Source organism: Eptatretus burgeri, chromosome 17, assembly GCF_056783735.1.
Source record: "Eptatretus burgeri isolate ZD-2024b chromosome 17, Ebu_testis_v1, whole genome shotgun sequence".
In the NCBI taxonomy this organism is placed as follows: Eukaryota; Metazoa; Chordata; class Myxini; order Myxiniformes; family Myxinidae; genus Eptatretus; species Eptatretus burgeri.
The window spans coordinates 43,949,515-43,976,535 of NC_140977.1; the positions used below are offsets into that span (position 1 = coordinate 43,949,515).

Sequence of the window (27,021 nt, forward strand, 5' to 3'; positions counted from 1 at the left end):
GATGATGAGAAAAAGAGCAACATTAAAATTATTCGATAAAATTCCTTCGTGAACCGAGAACACAACGTTTTACCAGCAAATTAACAACGCTTAATTACCCAAAGAAAAACAATCTTGCACGTTTTCTCAACGCAAGGCATATGTACAGCGTATGTCGGCCATGACGACACGCTTAGCACCAGTGCCCCTTAATGGCTCATTTGTTCGGGTGACTGAAAACAATAATTAATTATAACATTGTATCCCTGGGTTACGGGCAGTGACCCCGAGTCTTGTTTGGAAAATTCATTTCGTTTTTGCTGGAGCCGCTGGAGCCAAGCGAGGTCCTTCTGACTGACTTCCTCCCATCGGTCTCGCCGTGTTTGTTGTTGGTGTTGTTGTTGTTTTACCGAGTGTGTGAACCATTGTGTTCACCGTTCGAAGGGAGCCCGTGGGCGTGCGGGATATGATGCCGGGGTCCTTGATTTAAGGAGAATGGACGTTCGCACCGTTCCTGCTCATCAGGATAAGGAGCCGTTGTCTGGTACGTGCTGTTCGTCGCATATGGTGAGATTAAAATTTAAAAAAATAAATAAATAAATAAATAATAATTCCATTTTCTTGCTGCGCTTTCCATTCATTTTGTGTGTCGGGAAATGTTCCCAATCCACATACTTAATTTTTCATTCATTCAGATTATAAAAGCGTTAATAAATGTCATGCTATGTCTGCCTGGGAAACACTAAATGTCTACAAATATAAATATATGTGTCACAATCGGAATACACAATAAATGTTGGTGACTGTCACGCATTATACCGCCATGGTCATCATAAGCCGTGTCTAATTTAAATGTGAGAAGATAAATCTATAGCCACAGTGGTGGTATAATTTGCTCACCACAACGAGGAAAGAAACTCAGGATATCTTTTTTTCCTCTGGAGAAGCTTCGCAAATCTTTCGACGGTTTAGTGCTGATGGCAGTTTGCCAGCAGGAGGGCTGCATCCTGGAGCATGCTCTTCCTTTGTTGAACTTGTCACATCTACATTTTAAGCTCTGGCCGTTGACTACTGTAATTCCTTGGTATTTTTTGAAAGGTGTAGGCCATTGTGTGTTTGTGCCCTAATTACCTGCCTGGAGACAATGGACATTGTTGCAGACAATGGACAAACATTGTTTGTGGAATTTGAAACATTGTGTGTATTTGTGGTTAATGTCCACTTGTAATGTCGCTCTTGTGCACACATTATATCTACAAGCTCTTCGACGAGCCTTCAAATCTGTGGGCATAAAATACAAACAATATATATATATATATACACACACACACACACACACACACACACACACACACACACACACACACACACACACACACACACACACACACACACACACATATATGAAGTTTACGTACGAGTTCAATGCATGTTCTGCAGATTGTCTTCTCCAGGAGGCCAGATGGCTAAATAATGCTGAAGAAGAAGAAGAAGCATTGAGATCTCATGAAAGAGGTTACAGATTACAAAAGCCGGCGAAACACGACTTGCACGACTTGGCTGAAAGTGGCGAGAAACAACATGTCCAAATGAAGAAACAGGTTGGTTATAATGCACCACCTGTTATGCAAAAAAAAAGAGGGTTGTTCAATTGAAATGTCCACTTTTAGACATGTTTTTGTGGTTTTGTATGCAGCTCATGGCTGCAGGTTGCATCGTTTTCTGGAAGTGCTGCTGTGCCACTGATGCAGTGCCCCCTGTTTCCAGTAAGCTGGTACTCGTTTTGCCAACCTTGGAAGGATGACAGGCTGAGTCAACCCCACCTGGTATTTTTTTTTTCAATGGTGCAACAGGGGCTCAAACTCAAGATGTTAAGCCAGCCACTTTGACCATTAGGCTATCACCAGGCTCGTTTTAGACATGAGACATCCAAACACTACAGATGTACTCGCATGCCTTTGAGCTGTATGGCTTGGGTTTGAATCTCGGCACAGCCATAAATTGTCATCCCAGTGTTTTGCCTGCAGTGCGATTCGCCAACTTGTGCGCCGTCCCTCGGAAGGACATGAAGCTGGGCTTCACGTCCATAGCTTTAGTTGGTGGACATTAGAGATCCCACGGTGTCCTTTGCAAAGCGTAAGCAAGCTATCTCTTGTCGTGTATGGGCGGAGCCCCGAGTCACGGTTGGTGGTGGTCACGTGGTTGTGGCTTCATATGTCACGACTCGCCCACTGGGGACTTGTAGCACCAGTAGCGTCAGGAGCAGCATGTGCTGTCATTAGCAGTGTCCTGTAGGTCGTGTGCCTGTTAGTGCATCGAGTACGCAATAAAGGTGGAGTTACGGGCATCGTACGCCCACACTCTCGCTCGAGGCAATAAAGCGGAGTTGTGCTGCCCTCCGGCTCATGTCTGCCTGCTCGCACCTCTGCCACGACATTACAGTTTGGCGACGAGTCTGTTTCGGATCGACGCGTGCAGAGTGCCTGGTTTTCCTCGGTATTGACTTTGAGTCTTTGGCCGGAGCAATTGGATTGTAGGGCGCACGGAGCGCCGGGAAAATTAGCGCAGTTCGCGCGGCGCGAATTCGATCACCTGGCGAGGAGCCCAGGGAAGCGCGTCGCGAGTTTTGCCGCACGGGTGAGGCATCTCGCCGGCGCCTGCACGTCAGCGTGGTTCAAATTCATGTCGAGTGAACGGCTGGGCTCGGAGATCGTTTCATTTCTGATTTGCAAGCCTCGGGAATGGTTTCTGCAATGCCACGGCTAAAGGACGAGGACATTACATTCAACTCAGACGTGGCGTCGGCCGTCGCACAGACTCTGAGAGATGTCCGGAGCCTCGATGGCCAGAGCGCAACAGGTGATCCGGAGGTCTGCGCGGTGTACCAAGCGCCCACGGCCGCACGCACAGTCTTCGGTGCGGGTCGTGACCGAACGTTGCAACGCGGTCAGTCGGACGGTGGTCTGAACACTCAGGGACATCTAAGGTGTGTGTGCCAGGTGTCATTGGCCATCATAGCGGTCATGGATGGCGGTGTGCGAAGCGACCCCAACGTCCCGGGTCGAGACCTACTGCCGGTACAGTGTTTTGTGCATGACGTACATTTTTACGCCCCGGGTCGAGTCCTGCAGCCTGGGCATAGCGATCCCGGCGGCCCGGAGCAGGGGATGCGGCCGATGTTGAGCCTGTTTTCAATTGGTCCGAAGGTGACAAGACCAATCACAGTGGAGGTCGAAGTGATCGGGGCACCGATTGTGTTTCGAGTTGAGACCGGAGCGGCGGTGTCGATCATAAGCGAGCGCACCGTTCGTGCACTCCCCGGTCTACGTCTTTTCAGGTCTACCCTCGCATTGCACACGTATACCGGTGAAGCGCTACCAGCGGTTGGCAGGGCACACGTCTTGGTCGCCCATCAAGGTCAGCGGGTCGCGCTCTTGCGGTTCGTGGTGCGAGGGGAGGGGCTCGCCCTTTTGGGTCGGAGCGGGTTGGCCCGCATTCAACTAGACTGGATGGCGCCAGCCAGTAGTCTTGGACGTCCCGTGCCAGGCCGGTTAGAGTTTCGGTGGGAGGAGGTTCCTGTTTCGGAGTGCGTACCTCCAGGTGCACCTGTGTCTCCTTCGGGGCCCGTACCTCCGTTTGGGCCCGGGCCTCCCTCGAGACTCGAGGGCGAGGTTCCGGCGGCAGGAGCCGCGACGATGCAACATGGGGTTCCGGTCATTGCTTCCTGCCACTAAGATATACGGTTCTGGAGCAACGGGGGTCATGCCAGCTGCGACGGACTCTCGCACTTGCGCTGCTCTCATGATACAGTGCACACCCGTGTCGTTCAGGCGATTTCAGCAGGGGATTGGAGCGAGCCAGTCGCATTCAAGAAGTTTGCGGAACGCGAACATCGACGGTGGCCTCTGCGACGTTCAGATGGGGACCGGCACGCAAGTCGCCTCAACGTCGTGACAATCAAGAGGCATGCGCGCAGCGTGGTTCATAAATTGCTCATTGTTGTGTATTTGATTCTCGCGGCACGAGTGATTCAGCATGGCATTGTTAAAGCAAATGCCGACAGTCCGCGTGTGAGCAAGATGTGTTTGATTGGGATCAATGCTTTCTTTGATGTGAAGAGCTCGCGGACAATCGTTGCGAATAAAGACGTCTTTCAGATCTCGATCGGCGATGACAGTCCACAGTTCACTGCAGCCTCATGTGTTAACGTTATACTGTGGGAACGCGCTGTATGTGAAGGGAAGTTTGCATCTGCGCAGACTATGTTTTTGCTGCTTTATGATGAGGCTGTGCATGCAGTGAACGCTGATCGTCCGTGTGGACGTGCATGGAGATCTCGACTGGATTTGATGCGTGGTTTTGTATGGGATTGCTGGTAATGCAGCCGGTTAATTGCCGGTTCGACTTGCGTGTGGGACTCCGGCGCTGTTCAGCGTCACCCCTCCCGTTACTCTCGCGGGGGCCGGGCCGTTATCTTCCCAAGGCCGCCCCACCTGCTGCTCCCGCCAGCGACGGCGCCCTCAGGTCTGGCGGACTCAGCGTGTTTACCTGTTTCTGTCCGTGGGGGACGAGCAAGCTTGTCGGCCGGGGGGCGCGGGAGGTTCGTCGAATCATGTCACCTCGACCTCGCCGGATGGCGTGTAAGCATGGGCCGCCTGGGGGCGCTTCTACAGTCCACTGTTTTGGGATTCAACTCACTCGCATCGACACGATATAGGTTGTGATGGGGATAGAGGGCTGAATTATGGGCCAGATTATAACGACGGCATTATTGTGACAGGTTGTGCAGATGAAGCACGTTTTCTTTTGTGCCGGCTCATCTGGGTTTGATTCACAGCCGACCTTCACCCCAGGGTTACATCTAGGTGAGGCAGTACTTGGGCGATTTTACATGATTGATGTCATTTTGTTCCTCTTTGCTTGTTTGTGTCATATTGTCATCGTGTTTTTTTTCTTTTTCACCAGTTGTTTTTTTTTTTTTGTATCATGGTGCCAGTGCGTTTGCTAAATGCCATTTTGGCTCTGGTTGCTTTCTGTGTTGTAGTGCCAATGATTTTTGATTATTGTCATTTTTAATCATGCTTTTAGGGGGGAGGAGTGCCGTGTATGGGCGGAGCCCCGAGTCACGGTTGGTGGTGGTCACGTGGTTGTGGCTTCATATGTCACAACTCGCCCACTGGGAACTTGTAGCACCAGTAGCGTCAGGAGCAGCATGTGCTGTCATTAGCAGTGTCCTGTAGGTCGTGTGCCTGTTAGTGCATCGAGTACGCAATAAAGCGTGAGTTACGGGCATCGTACGCCCACACTCTCGCTCGAGGCAATAAAGCGGAGTTGTGCTGCCCTCCGGCTCGTGTCTGCCTGCTCGCACCTCTGCCACGACATTACATCTCTGGCACCTGAACAAATGACAAATTCCGGCTGTAATCTACAGGGGACATCAGCAGCACAACTGCCCAGCAAATGAGGCTAACCACACCCATGAGCTGCATATGAGAGAAGAAGAAAAAAAATAAGAAGAAGAATGTACACCTTCATCACGGAAAGATTTTTTTCTTGAAGGCTTCAAATCAGCTTGGTCCGTTTACATTGGCCAAACTCTCTCTGGAATAATGCCTATTGATGATGATCACTCCCCAGTCTTACCAACTGTGCTGCATGAGTCAAAGTATAACTGCCTGGTTAGCACTACATAACAACAACTAAGTTGTGAACTAGTGAAACGCTTTCATAATGACTTTCGAAGATGTAAACTGGGCTCTCCCACATCCATGGCCAAATTAAGCTTGGTTCACAAAAGTAATCTTACAAGGTCAACATGCCTGAGGTGTTAAGAGTCGTTTTAAACCAGAACGGCACTCGGTAGAGCGCATTTCTCCACCAGGTTGAACGGTTTACATTTTATATCGCACTGATAGGCCCGATCTGGATCAGGAGCTCCAAAACCTGATCGGCTTGTTCTTGTCAACTCACCAACTCGTCCACCAAGTTTTGTCATAACTCGTCCACAACTTTTTGAGATATTGTGCAATATATCGTTTTTGGCCCCGTCTCTTATTGGTGAAGAATCGTTTTTAAAAAAAAAAATTAAATAACTCTCGTCTCTGAATCCAGATTTGGATCTTCACCAAAATAGAATCAATTTGTCTTTGTCACACACCCAACCTGTTCACCAATTTTGTCCGAATCCGTCCACAACCTTTTTGAGTTATTCTGCTCCCAGACAAACCTTCAGTGGTGGACGAAACAAAATGTTTGAGGTCAACACTCATCTTTTTTTTCACTGGGAATTGAATAGGATTTTAAATGAGAACACTTTATTTGAAGTCCCCCTTTTTTTATATAACTTGCATCCTGTCGGCTATCCAGCTTACTTCGCTTGGTTCAACATCCCAGAGCTCACTACATTACAATGAATGCAGCTTGTAAATTTAATGAATGACACTTTGGAGCTTTTCTTCAAGTTTATATTTTGTAATTCGTTAATGTACTCGTGTTCAGGTTTTAACGTTGGAAAATTGCTTTGGATGTTGTTAGGTTTTGGGGTTTTTGTTTTCCTTTTTCCTCGTCATGGTGGTCATTGTAAAGTAGGGATGGGGGTTGCAAGACGAGCATAACGGAGGAATAGCTTTAAGTATCAGCCACTGAAAGAGGTTCACTCTCTTGGACGAACAGCACACGTCATCTTTTATTCCTCGCTTCTCCCCTTTGTGGAACCGCTTCGCCAGAGACGCTTCAACCACAATCTTCCCTCCAGTGCTTCGAGCAGTCGGTGCACTACCATCTCGCCATTCCCCATCCTGACCTGCAATTTTTTATACACCTGTTAAACCGACCCAACCGTCTTACTGTCATGTTACTGTTTTTCCTATTCGTTCACTGCCTTGATTATTGTGTCTAACTGTTGCCCCACTGTCGGTTCGTTGCCTTTTATTTTATATATTTTTTTAACCTTCCGTCTCCTTGATTTTTGTATAAAAAAATACTACAATAACCTCGGACTGAAAGATTTTTTTTATTTTTTTGGTCATTGTTTAATTTTATTTTTGTGTAACAGATATGGAAGAAGATTCGGATGAGAAACATCGAGAGGATTCGAAAAAGAAGGCCTGCAAATACAAACAACCACCTCATTCAAAAGATGGACGGACTAGAGAAGAAAATTGAAATGCTGACATCAGAGATTCAAGCATTGCGCAAAGGTAACATGGAAAGCAATTTCCAATTTGTTCGGGCCATTTGGTCTTCTTTAAATAAATGAGTTTTGTTTTTTTTGAACTGCGATATACACTACATGGCCAAAAGTATGCGGACACCCCTTCTAAGTGGTGGATTCAGCGACTTCAGCCACACCCATTGCTGACAGTTATATAAAATGACACAGCCATGCAATCTCCATTGACAAACATTGGCAGTAGAATGGGCCGTACTGAAGAACATAGTGACTTTCAACATGGCACTGTCATAGGATGCCACCTTTCCTACAAGTCAGTTCATCAAATTTATGCCCTGTTAGAGCTGTCCCGGTCAACTGTAAGTGCTGTTATTGTGAAGTGGAAACGTCTTGGAGCAACAACAGCTCAGCCGCGAAGTGGTAAGCCACACAAGCTCACAGAAAGGGACCACCGAGTGCTGAAGCTCGAAGCATGGAAAAATCGTCCATCGTCGGTTGCAACACTCACTAATGAGTTCCAAACTGACTCTGGAAGCAACGTCCGTGTAAGCACTGTACGTCAAGAGCTTCATGAAATTGATGTCCATGACCGAGCAGCTGCAAACAAGCCTAAGATCACCATGTGCAATGCCAAGCATCGACTGGAGTGGTGTAAATCTCACCGCCATTGGACTCTGGAGCAGTGGAAACACGTTCTCTGGAGTGATGAATCACACTTCACCCTATGGCAGTCTAACGGACAAATTTGAGTTTGGCGGATGCCAGGAGAACGCTTCCTGCCCAAATACATCGTGCCAACTGTAAAGTTTGGTGAAGGAGGGATAATTGTCTGGGGCTGTTTTTCATTGTTCGGGCTAGGCCCCTTAGTTCCAGTGAAGGGAAAACTTAACGCAACAGCATCCAATGACATTCTGGAGTCTGGACAATTCTGTGCTTCCAACTTTGGAGAAGGCCCTTTCCTGTTTCAGCATGACAATGCCCCCATGCACAAAGTGAGGTCCATACAGAAATGGTTTGTCAAGATCGGTGTGGAAGAACTTGGCTGGCCTGCACAGAGCCCTGACCTCAACTCTATCGAACAACTTTGGGATGCATTGAAACGCCAACTGCGGGCCAGACCTAATCGCCCAGCATTAGTGCCCGACCTCACTAATACTCTTGTGGCAAATGAAAGTAAATCCCTGCAGCAATGTTCCAACATCTCGTGGAAAGCCTCCCCAGAAGAGTGGAGGCTGTTATAGCAGCAGATGGGGGACCAACTCCATATTGATGCCCATGATTTTGGACGAGCAGGTGAACACATGCTTTTGGCCATTTAGTGTGTAATATATGTATATGTATTCCGTATACAGTATTGTTCCACACGGACGAGGGCCAACAAGCCCGAAACGCATGTCCATGGATGTTCCCTCTGCAGGGTGGACTGATGCATAAAACTGAGAATTAAATTCTCATCCCGGGATTGGCTGCAATACAATAATATAATTCTACCGATAAGTACGGAGCTTTAGCTCTGCTAAGCTCATGCTTAAAAGACCGAGCTTATGCAATGTTTCGCCAACTTAAAATGTGTGTATATACATATTGTTACTGGCCGGGTGTCGGTCGCCAACCGACCGCTCTGAACTGCAAGTCGAGTCGGCCCGACCGATTGCCCGGAATATAGATCGCCGCCCGGATAACTCCGAGCGAGGGGTCCTTGTACAAGAACCGAAATACGCCAATCGGCAGATCACGTGGGGTAGGGTCGATTGCCAATCTTCATTGTACCTAAATACCCACGTGATCCAACTACCGGGGTATTCCACCCTCGACGGAACTCGTACGGAACAAACCGCCAAGGCGAGCCTGTCCGTGCGCGATTCCGAGTGGCATAATCGCCGAGAACCATCGGTCCAAATGTCCCCCTATTACGGCAAACCAACGGCTTTCTAACTCCCAACACACGAAATGTTCAGTCAATGAGGGAATGGACGCAATGAGCAGGTTTACATTCACACAAGGACATTTATTATAATAAAACATGAATGCAATTAAATAAGGCAAAACACATATGCAATTATACAAGCAACAAAAGCACGACAAAAGAACTACAACCGTCTACTTATTATGTACAGTCATTTACACTTAACAGCAGTCCCTACTTATTAGACGGGCACACGTACACACGTACACACACACACACACACACACACACACACACACACACACACACACACACGAAATGGTGGCTGAGGCCTTTAATCACGAGCTCCAGCTCGGAGGACAGGTGAGCTGAAACTCAGAGCCTAACTCGAACCTTTCCACCTCGTGTGGTCTTCAACTTGTCCGGACCCGGGCTCCAGCGAGAGCGAGTTGGATCCAATCGCCGCGATCCTTCCCGAGCTCCCGCGAATCCTCCCGCGCTTCTCAACACGTGCCGGTGAGACGAGGCGCCAATCCTTCCTGTCGATGCGTCGCTTCCCCGAGGATGCAACTCCAAGAAGAGGCCGATGCGTCGCACCAAGCCGGGAAACAAAATGGAGAACGAAAAGCTCCACGAACCAAGAAGAAAAGGAAGAAGAGGAAGAAGCCTCCACTCGCAGCTCGAGCTGAACAACCGGCTCAAGTTCCTTCCAAAACAAAGCAGCAGCTGAAGCTCACTGAGCCAGCCAGAGCAAAAAGCTTCCGAAGGCCTCAAACCAAGCAAGCCAAGCAGGACCCGATGGCCTGCTGAACGACTGCTCTCTCCGAAGCAAAAAAGCTTACTCCTCCCATGGGACTCGGCACACGAACTCTGCACACGGGACTCAGAATGGGACTCTTCACGAACTCTGCCATGGGACTCCCACACACACAAAGAAAGGATCTCCTCTTTATCCTTCCCACCCCCTCTCCCGCACCCGGCGTGACTCATGCCCTCGTGATCCACCCCCCGCTCAACCACGGGTGGTAGGGAGTTGTTGACATCACTGGATGGCAGGGTTCTTCTTCCTCTTTGCAGAAGAGGGGGAGGGACGTCTCCATTGTTTCGTTCCCTAACTATTAGATCGATCCGCAGCGCATCTAATCGATCTCTGAACATTTAAACAATGGAAGGTGAGCTATCTTGGGAACATGCACTTATCGACATAACTGACTAAGGGAACCTGTATGTTGTGTGCAATTGAATTCCAAATTCGTAACAATATATTGTTATGGATTTGGAAGCCTTTTGCACACAGATAGTCAGCAGCCCCTGCAGTTCACTTATTTTGATAAGTATGTGTTTATAGTTAGGGTCCCATCCCTTATGTCTAATGGGAATTTCATGTGTGCGCTGCGGGTTTATTTTTTAGTCAGGGTGTTTTTTACAACAACAATAACAGCGGCACCATCCCTCACTCAACCCGGTCACCATTGCGCAAGTGTTTCTGGCTGCAGACGTGGGTGGGACCCCTCGCTCCAGAGCCAACTCCGCCCACGAGAAAAAGAGTGCGCCCTTCGTCCAATCAGGAGGCTCATCGCCTCAGAGCCGACTCCGCCCACGAGGGTAAGGGTGCGCCCTTCGTCCAATCAGGAGGCTCATCGCCTCAGATCGAGACTCCGCCCAGAAAGGCAGGGGTGTGCCCCTTGTCCAATCAGGCACATAGGGTGACTTTCCCACGACACCCCGGCCAATGAGGGTCGAGCTGCCACAGAGGGCGACTTTCCCACAACACCCCGGCCAATGAGGGTTGAAATTGCCACAGAGGGCGACTTTCCCATGACACCCCGGCCAGTGAGGGTTGAGATAGATGCCTCAGATGGCGATTTTCGCACCCCGCATAAGAAATGAATAAAGGAACGCCAGGCTCCGGAGCGCTTGGGTCGTGGGTCTTGGTGCTGGCTGGTTCGTCTGGTCCTGGGTCATCGTCGTCTCTGGTCTTCTCCTTGGTCTCGGTTCGTTGGTGCGTGGCTGGTTGGAGAGCGCGGTCCCTGGTGTTTGGTGCAGCGACGAAGGTGTGGGTTCGAGTCCCCCCCCCCCCCCCCGAACCAGTTCGTCTCAACCAGACCGCACGAGGCGGAAAGGTGCCCAACCTGCCCCATTTCTTTTTGGTGTGTGTGTGTGTGTGTGTGTGTGTGTGTGTGTGTGTGTGTGTGTGTGTGTGTGTGTGTGTGTGTGTGTGTGTGTGTGCGTGTGGGTGTGTGTGTGTGTGTGTGTGTGTGTGTGTGTGTGTGTGTGTGTGTCGGTGGCGCCGGTCCTGTAAGTAGAAACTGTATAAGTGCCTTGTACATTGTAAATTGCATTTCTGATAGTCAGTTTAACTCTGCTCTTTTTGTGCTCCCTTGCCCAATTATAAATAAACCCCCAACTGTTCATTGTACCAGCTCGTTGTTGTGCTTTTTATTATTGACCCAGCACGGTTCGTGCTTGAGAACCAGTAAGTCGATTGGGCTGTAAGTTGTCGTTTGGACCCACGGATTTTGGTAATTCTGCTCGGTTACACCGGACCTCAGTCGCTAGGGCGACCCGGTTCGACACAGTCCATTGAGGGTGTGACTTCCTCGGTAATTTGACGACGTGGGTACTTAGGTATATTGAAATTTGGCTATTAACCCTACCCCACACCGTCAGAGAATTGGTAAGCACGGTCCTTAAAGACCCATGACCTTCGGAGTTGTCCTGCAATTCCGGGTGTTCTGTGGGAGACGGCTATACTGCTCCACCTGGCAGCCGTTCCTCGCCACCGACCCCCGGCCCACAACAATATACAGTATATACTGTATATACACATGTTGCTCCAAGCTGATTATATTTTCACTCGGTTGTCATTATCGCTTAATTCAAATTGCGTTTATGCCTTGCAGAATTTTCACATTTCGGAAACAACATAACAAGTGTCGAGTCCGATCCATCGTTGCCTTCTACAGCACAAGCATTGACATTTGCAGGACATGAGCAAAATTTTTCCAGCGCTGAGTTGGTAATCATCCTCAAAAAGGAATTTAAATGCTGTTACAGTTAGTCGACTTGAACCACGACTATTGTCCTTTAATTGTTGATCCCTCTCTTCTCTCTCCCTCCCGATGCAGGCTCCCGGAGTAATCATTGGAGTGGCTGAACTGCGGAATTGCAGGCGCTCCAATTATCAACGGTTCACCCGTGATTTGATGTCTGTGATTTTTACGGAGGAAGATATGGCGAAGTGCAGTGTTTTGGGGAAAAGAGGTGTAGCAGGAAGAGGTGCTGCGCAACGTCCACCGTTACCATACGACAAAGTTCAGGCCATCATTTGTAAGTGGTTTTTCAAGCTTTTTTTTTTTGTGTCACCCCTAATTATAATTTTTTTAATAATCTGCAAGATAAATGCATTCAAATGGACCGTACATCTCGGTGTCTGGTAGCATGTCCCTTGGCATTATACGGTTATTAGGCCTGGTGTTGGTTTAACGGTTAAGGTGGCTGGCTTGAGATCCTAGGGTATTGAGTTCAAGCCCGTCGGGTTGTTGAATTTAACACCAGGTAGGATTGATTCGGCCTGTCATCCTTCCGAGGTCGGCAAAATGAGTACCAGTGTGCTGGTAACAGGGGCACTGCATCAGCAGCTCAGATGCACCCCCAGAGAATGATGCAGCCAAGCAGCCACAGGCTGCATACGAATAAATAAATAAAATACGGTTATTGAACCCATGACGTCGTCAGATCGATGATGTTAGCGAAGAAGCCGTCCTTACGGATGTGTTAATTCCCCCATAAAAAGCCTGAACCATACTCTATTTCCAGTGTTGGTACTGCTGGAGGAGTTTCTTAGCAAGGGTTATACTGCATGGTTTGCCATTGCCTTCCCAACATTGTTTGTCCATACTTTATCCTTTTAAATGGAGAGCATCAAGCAAAGAAGCAGCACGCACGTACCTTTTTTTTTTCTTGTTTTTCTTCTTCTTCCTTTTTTTTTTTTACCCTTGCACACGCGAACCAAAAAGCGGAGTTAAATAATTGGTTCACGTCTGCCTGTCTGTCTGTCCGTCCGTCCATCTAGAAACGTTGGTTTATGAACGAGGAACAACTTCATTCCAATTGAGTGTTATATGTTGAACACAAATCGGAACATGAATCGGAAGAAAAACCTACAGTTTAGCAATACTTTGGTTCTGAATTCGTCCCGATCGGGCATGCGCAGAGGAGTGAGATGCAGTAAAACTTCACCATACACTCAGGATGTGTTCCTGAAAAAGCGAGTGCATCGCGAACCAGCTTGTTGCGAAACGAGTTTTCCCATAAGAATAATGTTATAAATAGGAGATGCGTTCCTGATGTTAAAAACCAGCATTTTTCTCAAAATAAGAGTTCTAAAGATATAGTTGTGCTTCTCAATGAATAAATAGCAGTTGTAATGATTAATGAAAGTATAGACAGTTAAGTATAACTGAACAGTAAAAATCAACGTCGTCCTCAAGTTCCTTGAATCCCAGCTACCTGCCCATTTCAACAACGTTTTCAATAATATCTTGAATCACCTCTTCAATCCTCCCTTGGGAGGGAGGAACACAACCAGGCCAAAGTTCCCTCCACATACTGTTGAGGTTTGCAGACCGAACCTCCTTCCAAGACTCGTCGATGTTCTTGATTGCATTAAATATGTTGTGCCCATTGCAGAGCTCTTTCTTTAACGTTTAAAAATGTCCAATTTCATTTGAAGGGAAATGCTTCATTTAATTTTCTTGGGTTGCGACATTTCAAACCTTCAGGCACAAATGAAATGGTAATAAAAATTAATATCAACTCGTTGAGCAAACTGTGCGCACAAGGACTGGACGTGTTCAGAACAAGTTCGGCAGGAAGAACAGGAAACGGTATCACGTGAGTGCCCACGTGGTGTCAGTTTATAAACCTTTCCATCACTTTAATTACTTTCTTTATCACATTCCTCATTTCTGTTACGTTTACCGAAATATTTATTTGTTAAAATATAATAAAACGATCCAAATAAACCGTTTTCAGGGTTTATGCAGGACTTCTACTGCACAGCGCTGTATGGGCAAATATCCCCTGTGCCGACAACACATCAGGTTGAATGGAATACCTGCAGCGGAGCTGCTGGAGTGGAATGTAAATTTAGGTGAACTGTCGTGCTGGGTAGTGATTTGGATCTTGTGAAATACAGATTCACTCACATTACATTCATTTATTATAAAACCAAGTGATTTATTTTTTACCTTTAAAAGTGAAATACAATTGGAGCTCTTAGACTGTCAAGGAAGCGTCATGGACTGGGGCATGTCCGGACCGGTTGTAGTGAAACACCAGGTGGATCACATTGGCGTATGTCTGAAGCCAGTAAGCGGATTAGAGAGGTTGAGTGGTAATGTATTTAGAGCGTAAAACCCAAACAAGCGTGTTGAGAAACAGCGTATGGCGTTTTATTACTGTAGTTTTTTTTTTTTTTTTACTCCCTCTGCCTCTCTGACAGTCAAGCAAAATTGAAAATCATTCCAAACAAGAACCTTGCTGCTTTTAAGGACGTTATAAAGGACACAAACAATGGGTACGAAGAACTAATATAAACGTGTTAAATAAGGTGGTGTAAGAGACACTGCAGCGTCCTGACATGAATGCCATCGAAATGCATCGATGACGGTAAACTTCAGCAATGAAGTTTTTGTTTTTTTTATTCAACCTCGTAAATCTTTGTTACTGAATTATACACTTGAACACTATAACACAAATCGCCTTATTGCCGCTTCCAAAAACCCAGTTTTGCAGTACTTCAACAGGTTAACCTGGTGTATAAGGTACTAAACATCAACAGCACTAAACTTCCTTAATTTTTTTTATTTTAATATGACCTTTGAAATCATTATTTTATTTAAATTGCATTATATACTTGAACATTGCATGGGTTACGGTGTTTTATGAACTCTGTCGTTTGTATGAAATCTTTGGTATTACTCGGCCACGGTTTGAACCACCGACTTCCTAGTATCAGAGCAGATGCTCTTATGCTAACCATTGCGCCACCGAGTCTTGGTTTGTCAGCATGACTTGCAACTGTGGCACTGTGCTGTACACTGTGCAGTACCTCCTTTTACTGACAGCGGCATTATGCTTCACACTTTTATATAAAGAAAACTTACGTCCTCCCCCATCCTGAATCCCCGGGACTGCAGCATATCCAAAGGATTGTGGGGTGAAAGGCCAGACACGATATAAGTCGAAACTCCACGGTTATTTCCCAGGGAAGTGCCCACCGCGCATGCGCGTGGTGGTAGCTTCACAGAACATGACAGGGACTAATAATTTTTCTTTCCCCCCCCCCCCCAAAACCTTCCCGTGTACACCCCGAATTGGAAACAGTCCACTCAGTCTCTCTCCAGCACAGGTGGTTATGACATGTGATACCATCGCAGCAAACATGTTCTCTGCTGTAAAATGCCTTGCTGGTGCAGCACAAGAGCATACCAGACGGTGGGGCGGGGCGGGGGATGCAAATGTCCCCCCCCCCCCAAATAAAAGCCAACGCGGCTTTTGTAATTCAGGCATAAAGATATCGCGAGATGTTTGAATGATGACTGCCTGTGATGTAAAAACTTGCGTGAATTGTCATGTATTTGACTATTTTTGCAATTATGAATCGTAATTTTTTGGGAATAATAGTAAAAATATGATAAATATCAAATTTATTACACATCTGGCAAGTGGCAGCTCTACCCAACTCCCGAGGCTTTGCCCACGTATTTCTATCCTTGAATGCATGTTGCGCATACGCAGAAACACACATGGCTGATGGTAGGGCCAGCACGTTATGGAAGGCAAAGAAGCCTTACAGGGCCCTGCGACTTCTGAAACATCTCATCAGAAGGATTCTCAACAACTTGCTGATCAGCTGTTTGTGTTTCCGGATAATGTCTGAAGGTTGTATTACTTCTGTGGAAACCGTCCGCGACTCCAGGAATTTGTGAACAGTTATGTTCTCACCGGCCTTCGAGGGAAGCTGTGCGATGTCTTAGGATTTTGTCGTGACGGTTCGTTGAAGGGGTTTCAGATGTTTGGTTGTCAGCTGTTTGTGTTGCCTAAGAGCTATTATTAGTTAACTATTTTTAAATTGCCCTTCCTTAGATTCTTAAATTTACTCAAACGTGTTTAAAATGACGAAAGAGGGAATCACTTGTGTGGCGCATTGCACAAAGGCCTTTTCGAAATGACGTTCATGACATCATTTTGAAAGGGGCGTATTGGGTTGTGCTATGACTGGGTGGAAGGGGGTGGTGGTGAGGGTGAAGTGTGCATTCGGGCAACATAGCCATCATTTGGGCAAATCTGTAGCCATTCCCCTCCTCTCTCCCCTCTCCCCTCTCCCCTCCCCCACCAAAAAAAAAAAATTGTTTCACACGACCGTGGTACTGCATAGTGGAAAGAGGATTTCTTGTATAACAGCAAGCCATTTTGTAGTATGAACTGAACACGTGTAATGTTGGAAGATGGTGCCACATGCTATAACCACCTCTGCCTGCAAGACACTGAATGGACAGCAGCTTCTTCCACAGAGTCCCGATGGACACTGCAGAGTCCTGACACGAACACCATTGAACAGGTTTTGGAATACATGGATCGGGACCTGTGCAAAAGCTGACCTGTGCCAAGTAATACACATAAACTGCAACAAAATCGATTCCACATGTGGCACAATCCGGATCAGGCTGTCCTCCAGCTAATTGATTCAATACCTCCACAGGTTTAAGCACTCTATGAACCCGAAGGGTGTGCCACTGGATACGAATAGACGTAGTCCATTTGATTGTGTGTTGCATCACAGTGTTAAAATATAGTTTGTTCACAACCTGTGGGGTGTTCATTCTATTTTGGCAGTGTACTGGACGTGAAGCCAGCGGAAACTCTCCAGTATTGTATTTAAATATTTGGGGGTTTTTTGTTTTTTGTTTTTTGCAGACCATGTACAAGAACAATTTTTTATCAATCCATCATTGATTCGACAGGCGATGGCATCAAAACTAAGTGACGTCAGGAAATCCTTGCAGAAGAGACATTCAGTCACCTGATCATCATCACCTCTGGCTCTTGCCACCTCTTGCAATTTTTTTTTCCCCTTTTGCACATTTTGTTACTTTTACTGGTGTGTGTGTGTGTGTGTGTGTGTGTGTGTGTGTGTGTGTGCGTGCGTGCGTGCGTGCGTGTGTGTGTGTGTGTGCGTGCGTGCGTGCGTGCGTGCGTGCGTGCGTGCGCGCGCGTTGAACTTATCTAGAATTTACATTCCTGATAAAGGATTGTCATCGCTCACGATCCGTCCGTCTGTCTCCTTTTTCGACTTCTCAGGCCAAACTGCTGGGCCGATCCAGCTGGAATTTGGCAGCAACGTTCCTCGCCTGACTGGTAACAGGGATTGCAAACCTCGTTCCGGTCACATGACTTTAAGTAGGTCAAAATTGCCGACATAGTAAATTTCTTCAAAAATCTTCTTCTCCAGACCCACCAGTCAAAATGCTACCAAATTTGGGTTGCAACATTAGGCCAGGATAGGGATTTAAATTGCAGAGGTCATGCTGATCACATGACGGGAAGTGTGTCAAAATTGCCGACAGTCAATTTTTGGGGGAAAAAATCACAAATTCCTTTTTAAAAATCATCTCCAGATCCACCAGTAAGAATGTTACCAAATTTGGGTTACAGCATTAGGAAAGGATCCTGATGCTAAATTGCGGAGGCCATGCTGATCACGTGACCAGAAGTGTCAAAATGGTGGTCGTGCAAATTCCTTCCAAAATCTTCTTCTCTGGACCCACCAGTGAGAATGCTCCCAAATTTGGGTTGCAACATTACGCTTGGGGAGGGATGTTAATTAAATTTCGGAAGTCATGACGATCACTTGACCGGAAGTGTGTCAAAATGGCAGACTTAGTAAATGTTTGGGAAAATCACGTAAATTTCTTCAAAAACCTTCCTCTCCAGAACCACCAGTCACAACGCTACCAAATTTGGGTTCCAACATTAGGCCAGGGCCCAGATAAGCCTTAGGTTCAGAAGTCCCATTTTTTTTTTAACTATCACATAAAAAAACATTATTGTTGGTATCGGGCACCCCCGCCCTATGGGCGGTAGTACTCTTCTCAGTTTATTGGAGCTCGAGCTGAGTACGTGCTGGAGTATGTGCACCAGAGTAAGGCTAAAGTACATGCTCGTCTGCCTGCATTGGGTGGCCGCCTAACACCAGCATCGGGGTTGGAATCAGAGGTAGAACCAGGTTTGGAACCTTTACGTACGTCCAAGAACTGTTAAATGTCAATTTTGGAGTTTCGGTGACATCCACTTTGCTCCATTATAGTAAGATTAGGTAGTTGGTGTTTTAAATGCTTGTGCTTATTTAGCAAATAATGTCTGGATCATGATGGTTCATCAAAACTCTAAAGATTGTATTTATATAAGACATGTGACAGCTTTGTCCTGGGATGGTCCTGGTGGTAAAATCCTTAGAAGTGCAATTGCTGACACCTTTTGTCAAGGTTTGATTTCAACTAAAAGTTGCCACATTTATAATTTGATAGTATTGCTTTTAATGTCTTATCAAGGAATAAAAAGTAAAGTATGATGTGCATAATATCTGTCTTATCAAGGAAGTTGCTTTACAGGATGGGATTACTGCAAGAGTGTATGGATCTTTGAATTGCTGGGTTGCTTTTTCATGCAGGGGCAGATGAGGTTTGAACACAAATTGCATGCTATCAAAAGCTTTTTATGCCTCCGCCGAAGAAGTCGCCGGAGGCATTATGTTTTCGGCCTGTCGCGCCGTCCGTCCGTCTGTCCGTGATAGGTTTTCGTTACCGTAATAACTTAAGAACGGCTGAAGTGATCTTAGTCAAACTTGATACAAGTATGTACGATGATGTAAAGATAAACTGATTAGATTATGGGGTCAAGAGGTCAAAGGTCCGGAGTCCCAATCTGTAAAAATTCTGTTACTGCGCTAACTTGTGAACCAGTAAATGGGATTTTAACCAAACTTGATACAAGTGTATTATGATGCAAAGATGAACTGATTAGATTTTGGCATCAAGTAGTCAAAGGTCAGACATCATGTCAGGTTAAAAGTTGATACTTAAGAACAGCTGAAGGGATTTAAAATGAAACTTGGTGCAAGTATGTTTCACGTTGTATTCATGTGAATGGATGCATATCTGTCGACGTCGAAGAGTGTTGATCTTGTATTTTAAAATTCCCCATTCATACTTAAAGCTTTTAAATGTTGGTTCTTGTACTAGAAACACCTGCTCCCAATGGGAACGACAAGAGGGACTTTAAAATGGAGGAGACCATCCTAACTTAGTAGGATGTTCCCAGGAAACCACCAGATTTCAATGCATTTCGTCACACAAACAAATAAACAGACATGATGTTTCAATGCATTTCCCCCACGTATATGATGACTAGTTTTCATTATGCTATAACACATGGAATTGGCATATTTTAGAATGATTTGTTCAACGAGCAGTTTTATTTTTTTAGTGATAACGCTCAGTTTTCAAGTTATTCTGCCCAGTGGTGCAGGAGTGCATGAGCAGGTATGATAATTAAACCCAGCTTTTATGATAGTTCCTAACTTTCACATAAAAGGAAAAATATAAGTTGGAGGTGGCCATCCCAACTTAGCACAACATTCCCATGCATACCCACCACTGTTCAACTTATTTTGTCCAGCAATTTCGGAGTGCGTAAAATACAGAGCACGTATGTAAATTGGCCAAGTAGTTTTTGATTCTGAAAGGACAGCAGAAATGGACATGCACACAGGCCTGAGGGAATAAATAAATATTTAATGAATGCAATGTGGCACCACAAATGGCAATCACAGACAATGACACATGATAAGTAATCACAATAACTTGATTGAACACCAAGAAAATAAAGCCCCAAGGGATACACACACACACACACACACACACACACACACACACACACACACACACACACACACACACACACACACACACACACACACACACACACACACACACACACACACACACACACACACACACACACACACACACACATACACCATTCACATAATTTTGGGTGCTATCGAGAACGCAAGCAGGAAAGTCCCAGGCTTGTCTGGACAGCAGCAACAGCTCATGCAGCAGGGTGCGTTGTGACCTCAGTGAGTCGCACAACTTTCCTGAGAGCGTCTCCGATTGTCTCCATCCGACACTTGCACCAGCCTCGAGAGCACACACACACCCTCATCCACTTGCTTCGCCCCTGAGGTATCCACGTTGGCACTCATTATCAACCACAGGCCACCCCACACCTAGCGACAGCATCACCACCCAGTGTCATGGCCATTGAGCAGCGCAGCCAATTACTCGTCATTTGATGCCAATCAGGCGGCAATCTTGGAGGGCTGGAGCTTATTCCTCTGCCCCAGGGTGTGAGGGGAAGGGGGAATGGGCAGGTGTGTTGTGGTATGGATAGTGAAATGTTAAAGCGTCTCTCTCACCTGGCCCTTGCCTCCTTCACCCTTCCTCGCACTAAAGGTCACAACACTGTCTCCCAGCAGCACACAAACATACAGGATGACATCCATATCCACCTGTTCTTGGTATACCTTCATTCTAATAACTGCCCTGCCCCCTTACAAACATAGCAATACATTTCTCAGAAGTACTTTTTGCATGCTTTATGACACAGGATGAGCTGAGAAAGGACACATCTAACTACTTGAAGTTTTTTTCGTAAAACTCACAAAGACAATATAAATCCAACATTGCATGATGAATGGGTAGTACCAAGGCAACTAGTTTGATACCTTTGGCTTTGTACATTTTTCAGAGGCATGTTGTTTATGGGTTCCAATTGTATTGCCATAATTGCATTATATGAATGTTTGTGCAAAATCTCAACAGACTATGATGGAAACATTGATCTGAAAGTGCACATTGCTACCAATTATCATAAACATACTTTATTGTCGCAGAGATGCTGAAGGCATCTGGTGATATTGGAGTGAATTTTATCACTAAATTGATAAATGCAATTATAAGGGAGACATCTGTCCCAGATGACTGGTTGAAGAGTGTGATGGTGATTTATTTATAAAGGGAAGAGTGATGCCTTAGTTCGGAGCAACGATAGGGGTCCGATGTTGCTTGGCCATGGAATGAAAGTTGCAGAGAGAGAGAGAGTCATGGATAAAATGAGTATCAACATAGATGAAATGCAATTTGGTTTCATGCCAGGAAGGGGCACGATAGAGGAAATTGTTTTAGTTTGGCAATTACTGGAAAAATATCTGGGGAAGAAGAAACAACTGTACTTTATATTTGTGGATTTGGAGAAGGCGTTTGATAGGGTGCCTCGGGAAGTGGTGCAATGGTCGATGAAAAAGTTACGTGTGGAGGATTGGTTAATTAGGGTCGTCCTGGCAATGTATGATGGCCCAAAAACCTCTATGAGGGTAAATGGGGTGCAGAGTGAGGATTTTGAAGTGAAAGTGGGTGTTCATCAGGGTTCAGTCTTGAGCCTAATCCTGTTCATCATGGTTCTTGAGGTGATAATCACAAGAATTTAGGAGGCTCACCCTTGAGAACTCCTGCATGCTGATGACCTGGTGCTGATAGCCGACAGCGTGGAAGAGGTAATAGGTAAATAAACAGTATGGAGGCCAGAGGACTGAAAGTGAATACAGGGAAAACTGAAGTACTGATTCGTGGTGCAGGAGAAGGAAGTGTGGAAAAAAAAGAGGGAGGTGGCCCTGTGATGTCTTTAGAAAAGGTGTCGGTAGCAATTCAATATTGTGTAAATCCTGCAACTGCTGGGTGCACAAGAGGTGTCGTGGCATCAGGGGTAGACTGCAGGTGGTACCTGACTTCAAATGTGCTGTTTGCGCAGGTAAACAAGTGGCTCCAGTTAAAGCGGAAAGGTTAGTTTATGGGAATATCTCTGGAACGTGAAAATTAAATTCTGTTACCTTGGTGACATGATTAGTGCAGGTGGTGGTGTGGAAGCAGCAGTGATTGCCAGAATTAGAAGTGGCTGGAGGAAGTTTAGGAAGTTGTTACCCCGATTGACATCAAAAGAGAACTCTCTCCGATTAAAGGGAAAACTTTATGTCGCTTACGTTAGAAGCATGATGATGTATGGCAGCGAAACATGGGTGACCAAAAAGGAGGATGAACAGAGGGGTGAATGAAATGAGAATGGTGAGGTGGATGTGTGATGTGACAATGAAGGATAGGAAATCAAATGTTGAATTAAGAGATAGGTTAGGTATAGAAAGCATTAGTGAGGTTATGTGTAGAGGTCGGTTGAGATGGTTCAGATATGTGGGTGGATAGTTGTGTGAAGAGGTGTATAAATATGAATGTGAATGCAAGGAGAGCTGGAGGCCATCCGAGGAAAACCTGGGATGTGTTGCTGAGAGATGATCTTAGAGTTAAAGGCCAAAGAAGGGGTCGTGCAGCGTGGAAAGCAGCCATGAGGTGAACCACGGCTGACACATGCAAGCATGGAAATGGCCGTAAAACGATGATGATGATGATGATGATTATGACGATGATACTCAAGTGAATAAAGATGACCTTTCTTGGCTATACCGTGCTGAACAAATCCAAAGTACATCATTATTGATATATGGGATGTTATCTGTGGGTGCTTGCATTTGTTTTGACTTCGAATAAATATAAATTGATAACTTCACCACTTCTGCTTCTCATGTATATAATATAGCTAGCGAATGCACCGTATTGCACAAGCTTGTCTTCAAAATGTCTTTTCTGGGAGATCAGTTGCAACACCACCTATGAAGTGTATGCACAGTAAGTGGTGGCAGGCTTTCCACAGCCAGCCAGGGCAGTGCTGCCACCTGTCCCTTGGGAGCCTTTAGAAGAATAGTGGTTTTTGGGGCAGGTTGCTGGAGGTGGGGGTTCTACCCTTACGAGTTCTGCAGTGCCTGCTCCCGGGTACAGTTGCAGTCGGTGTTCCCACAGACTTGCCGCCAGAAAGCTACAGGCCTGAGACCGGACGGTGTAGCATCCTGGCTGCATCATCTTGGAGATAATATTGTTACGTTTTGGGAAGGTTTGATATTACCATGGAGCAGATGGAAGTGTATAGAGTAACATGGTCTGTACGAATATCTGGGCCATCCCAATTTAATAAGTAGGAACACGTCAGCTTAATGATTGTCTTGTTTGAATATTCACCGTACAGGGAATGGAGCGTGGTAATAATTGGGGATTATGGTGAAGAAATTGTACGTATAACCCCTTTGTAAACATCTACCAGGGCACTTTGAAACGGTGCAAGAGTGAAGGACGCAGGTATGAAAGCCTCCAAGGGGCAGAGCATTGCCCGGGGAGCAGAGGGAGGAGCTGATAAGGGTGGGGAGGGATTCTTGTTGGAGTTCGGAGGAGGAGAAGGTTCACCCCATTTCAAATGGTTCACCACAGCCTGTTTCCACAAACGAAGGTGGATCACAGTTGATTAGAGGGTCAGCAATATGGATAGTAACACCCCTGACATCCAACTCAACAGCTGCTGGATCATCCTGGTACAGCCGCTCAAAGTAACTGGCCCAGCGGGCCTTCACGTCGGACTCCTGGCAAGAGCCCACCACCCTCCGCTCTAACTGCAGTTCACCGAGGGACGTGCTTGGGTGAACGCAATGCGTGAATTCATTTGTAAGCAGGATGACAATCACTTGACTACAGGTGATGCTCTACCCCCTCATAGATTCCTCGCACATAGGCCTTCTTGTCCACCCTCAGCGCATGTACGGTTTTATGCCTTAACTCCCTGAACAGCTCAGTTCTGTCGTTAAGCCTGGCGCTGCGAATATGGTCAATGGTCTCCAGTGTCCCTTGAGAGACAAAATTCTTCTTCACCCAATGGTGAGTGCCAAGACATCCACCGGCAACATCAAGAATGGTGGTCTTAAAGGCACTCTTCATTAACTCCATTGATTCCACCCCCCTCCTCTTCTTCTGTTCTTTCATTCCATTGAATCCATCAGTGGCAAATCCAGGGGGGTTTCCTGGTTGCCCGGAACCCCCCCCCCCAAAAAAAAATATTTACCATTACAGAGGCAAACCCAGGGGTTCCCTGGTCACCCAGAACTCCTTCTAGTATGTCATATAGGCACGACCATCACTCTGGTAGGCCTCACTAGTCATGATATTTAAGATTGAAACTTGAAGTTTATTGAATTCAAGCTATTTTATTTTTAGTTATGCATTAAAACGTTAAGTTAATTAACTTTTATATCTTTTTGCACAACAATTCATGCAGAATCGATTTGATGGGGAGGAGGGAGAACGGACACGTGGAGCTTACAGCTTTCAATCATACACCCAGGCAAAGTTTCTTTTTTTCTTTTATCGAGGATCAGTGAGGAGCGAGGATCAGTGAGGAGCGAGAATGTGCATTTATTTGAAAGCTGCAATGAAGTTTTCATAACGTTCATATGACTTCGATTTTCTGTTATTTGGAACCCCCCCCCCCACCCAATTCCTGGATTTGCCCCCGATTCCATCCCCCTACTCCTTTTCTGTTCTTTAATTTCCTTGATGTTTATCTCGATGTTATTTAAACCTCGCCCCTCACTGATCCTCGTTCCTCACCGATCCTCGCTCCTCACCGATCCTTGCTCCTCACCGATCCTCGTTCCTCACCGATCCTCACTCCTCACCGATCCTTACTCCTCACCGATCCTTGCTCCTCACCGATCCTCGTTCCTCACCGATCCTCACTCCTCACCGATCCTCGTTCCTCACCGATCCTCGCTCCTCACTGATCCTCGCTCCTTACCGATCCTCGCTCCTCACCGATCCTCGCTCCTCACTGATCCTCGCTCCTCACCGATCCTCACCGAACCTCGCCCCTCACGATCCCCGCTCCTCACCGATCCTCGCTCCTCACCGATCCTCGCCCCTCACCGATCCTCGCCCCTCACCGATCCTCGCCCCTCACTGATCCTCGCCCCTCACCGATCCTCGCTCCTCACCGATCCTCGCCCCTCACCGATCCTCGCTCCTCACCGATCCTCGCTCCTCACCGATCCTCGCCCCTCACCGATCCCCGATCCTCGCCCCTCACCGATCCCCGCTCCTCACCAATCCCCGCTCCTCACCGATCCTCACCCCTCACCGATCCTCGCTCCTCACCGATCCTCGCCCTCACTGATTCTCGCTCCTCACTGATCCTCGCTCCTCGATAAAAGAAAGAAAGAAACTTTGCCTGGGTGTATGATTGAAGTCTGTAAGCTCCACGTGTCCGTTCTCCCTCCTCCCCATCAAATCGATTCTGCTTAAACTGAAGTTAAAACGAACATTTCAAACAAGAATCGCGCGTTTGATGTTAATTCGAAAGATTCCGGTAAATTGGAGGAACGTTAAACACATATTGTACTGCCGGGGAAATCGACGCACGTGGTTCAAGGATTCAAGATATCGGGATCAGGTTCGTGTCTAAGAGAGGGTCGGGGAGACCCGGAGGAGGAGCCGAACGGGGTTTTACTTCGTCAGTTCGTGTGAGAGTCATGGACAACAGAGACCTCCCGATCTGCACATACGATCCGAGCTCCTCGGACTCCAAGTCGGGCTCTGATGGAGGGAAAAGAGTGGGTCTTGGAGGGGATGCTGGGATCTACGGGTTCAGGATCCTGGACGTTCAGAACCTTCGTGATGGAGGCGACGGGACGGAGCCGGAATCAGGTAACACGGTCATGTTGAACAGAGATGATCTAAAAAAAATCGATTTTTGTATAACATCAGCAGGAGTACCTCACGTGCCTTGGTATTGGCTTAATTATTAGTGTGGTGGGCTTGGGGTCCTGAGTTCAAATCCCGCTCGGCCGTTGAATTAATACCAGGTGGGGTTGACTCAGCCTGTCATCCTGAGGTTGGCAAAATGAGTGCCAGCTTGCTGGTATCCTGTGTCAGAGTGGTGATCCGTCCAGGGTTGTGTCCAATAGCCTGGGAGACTGATTAGGCAGCACCAACGCTCTGCACAGAGTGTGGTCCCAATGGATGGATGGGGTACCCTGGGTTGCCCGGTCTATCCTTTTATGGGGACCTATAACACTTCCATTCACTCATTAAGGAATGGGGTCTGAGATCATTTAATATTATGCTTCACGTAAAGTACAAATGCTTCGTCATTATAGAGCTATTTAAATGAAAATCCAAATTTTTTTTTTTGCCAAAAACACTCCCCGGCAGTCATTGATGAACCTCTGAAAGTTTGACAAAAATCCTTTCAGCCATCTCCGAGACAAATGGCGACACTTGGGGCTGGCCCTTCCTTTGGCACCCCCCCCCACCCCAAGATAATTAAAAAAATTAAATACACAGAAAACATCATGTTTGTTATTAAAATTTCAAGTGGATTACAGTACTGTACCTGTAGTAAGCAAATTTTAAACTAGAAGGGCACTCGGTAGAGCGCATACCTCCGCTACCCAATGCCTGATCCACGAGAACATATCTGGCCCAATACAATTTTGAAATATCGTGCTTTGTATGGTTTTTTTGGCCCGATCTCTCAGTGGTGAAGAATCACTAAAAAATTCTAGTCGTCGAATCCGGATCTTCACCAAAATCTAATCAGTTCGTTCTCGTCACACACCCAACCTGTCCACAAAATTTCTTCCGGATCCATCTACAACTTTTTGAGATATCCTGCACACAAACAAAGAAACAAATGAAATTGCTCGTTGAGCAAGGAATTGCCAGAATAACTTTGTCATATCTCCATGATCTCAGAAAAAACAAAAACCTGGAAATCAATTTGGTTCTTATAAGTCGATCGTGCTACTGTTTAATGAGTTATAGCACTTAGTTTGGTCATGATCATAACTTGAAAGTCAATCGGACTTGAAATGGCGTTTTTATCGCAATTTGAAAGTTTTGACCCAACCCCC

The 27,021-nt window shown here is 46.4% G+C and overlaps 2 protein-coding genes across 3 annotated transcripts in view; both read left to right on the forward strand.

Moving 5' to 3' along the window:
• The first annotated feature begins 322 nt into the window (after positions 1-322).
• Positions 323-22,802, forward strand: LOC147009926 (uncharacterized). 2 transcript variants are annotated; one of them, XM_085862585.1, is made up of 6 exons: positions 323-523; positions 1,420-1,580; positions 7,034-7,178; positions 11,960-12,075; positions 12,185-12,386; positions 17,040-22,802. In XM_085862585.1, exons 1-6 carry the CDS (start codon positions 475-477, stop codon positions 17,147-17,149), a joined length of 783 nt encoding a protein of 260 aa, XP_085718711.1. In that variant the 5' UTR covers positions 323-474; the 3' UTR covers positions 17,150-22,802. The 2 variants fall into 2 exon arrangements, with proteins under 2 accessions (XP_085718711.1, XP_085718710.1); XM_085862584.1 differs by having other exon boundaries at positions 329-546; positions 1,434-1,580.
• A 1,654-nt stretch (positions 22,803-24,456) lies between these two features.
• LOC147009927 (uncharacterized) overlaps positions 24,457-27,021 on the forward strand; it is a 91,137-nt gene continuing 88,572 nt past the window's right edge. The window contains exon 1 of the mRNA XM_085861213.1: positions 24,457-25,813. Coding sequence (XP_085717339.1) covers positions 25,639-25,813 — 175 coding nt within the window. The 5' untranslated portion in view covers positions 24,457-25,638. The remainder of the gene's footprint in view (positions 25,814-27,021) is intronic.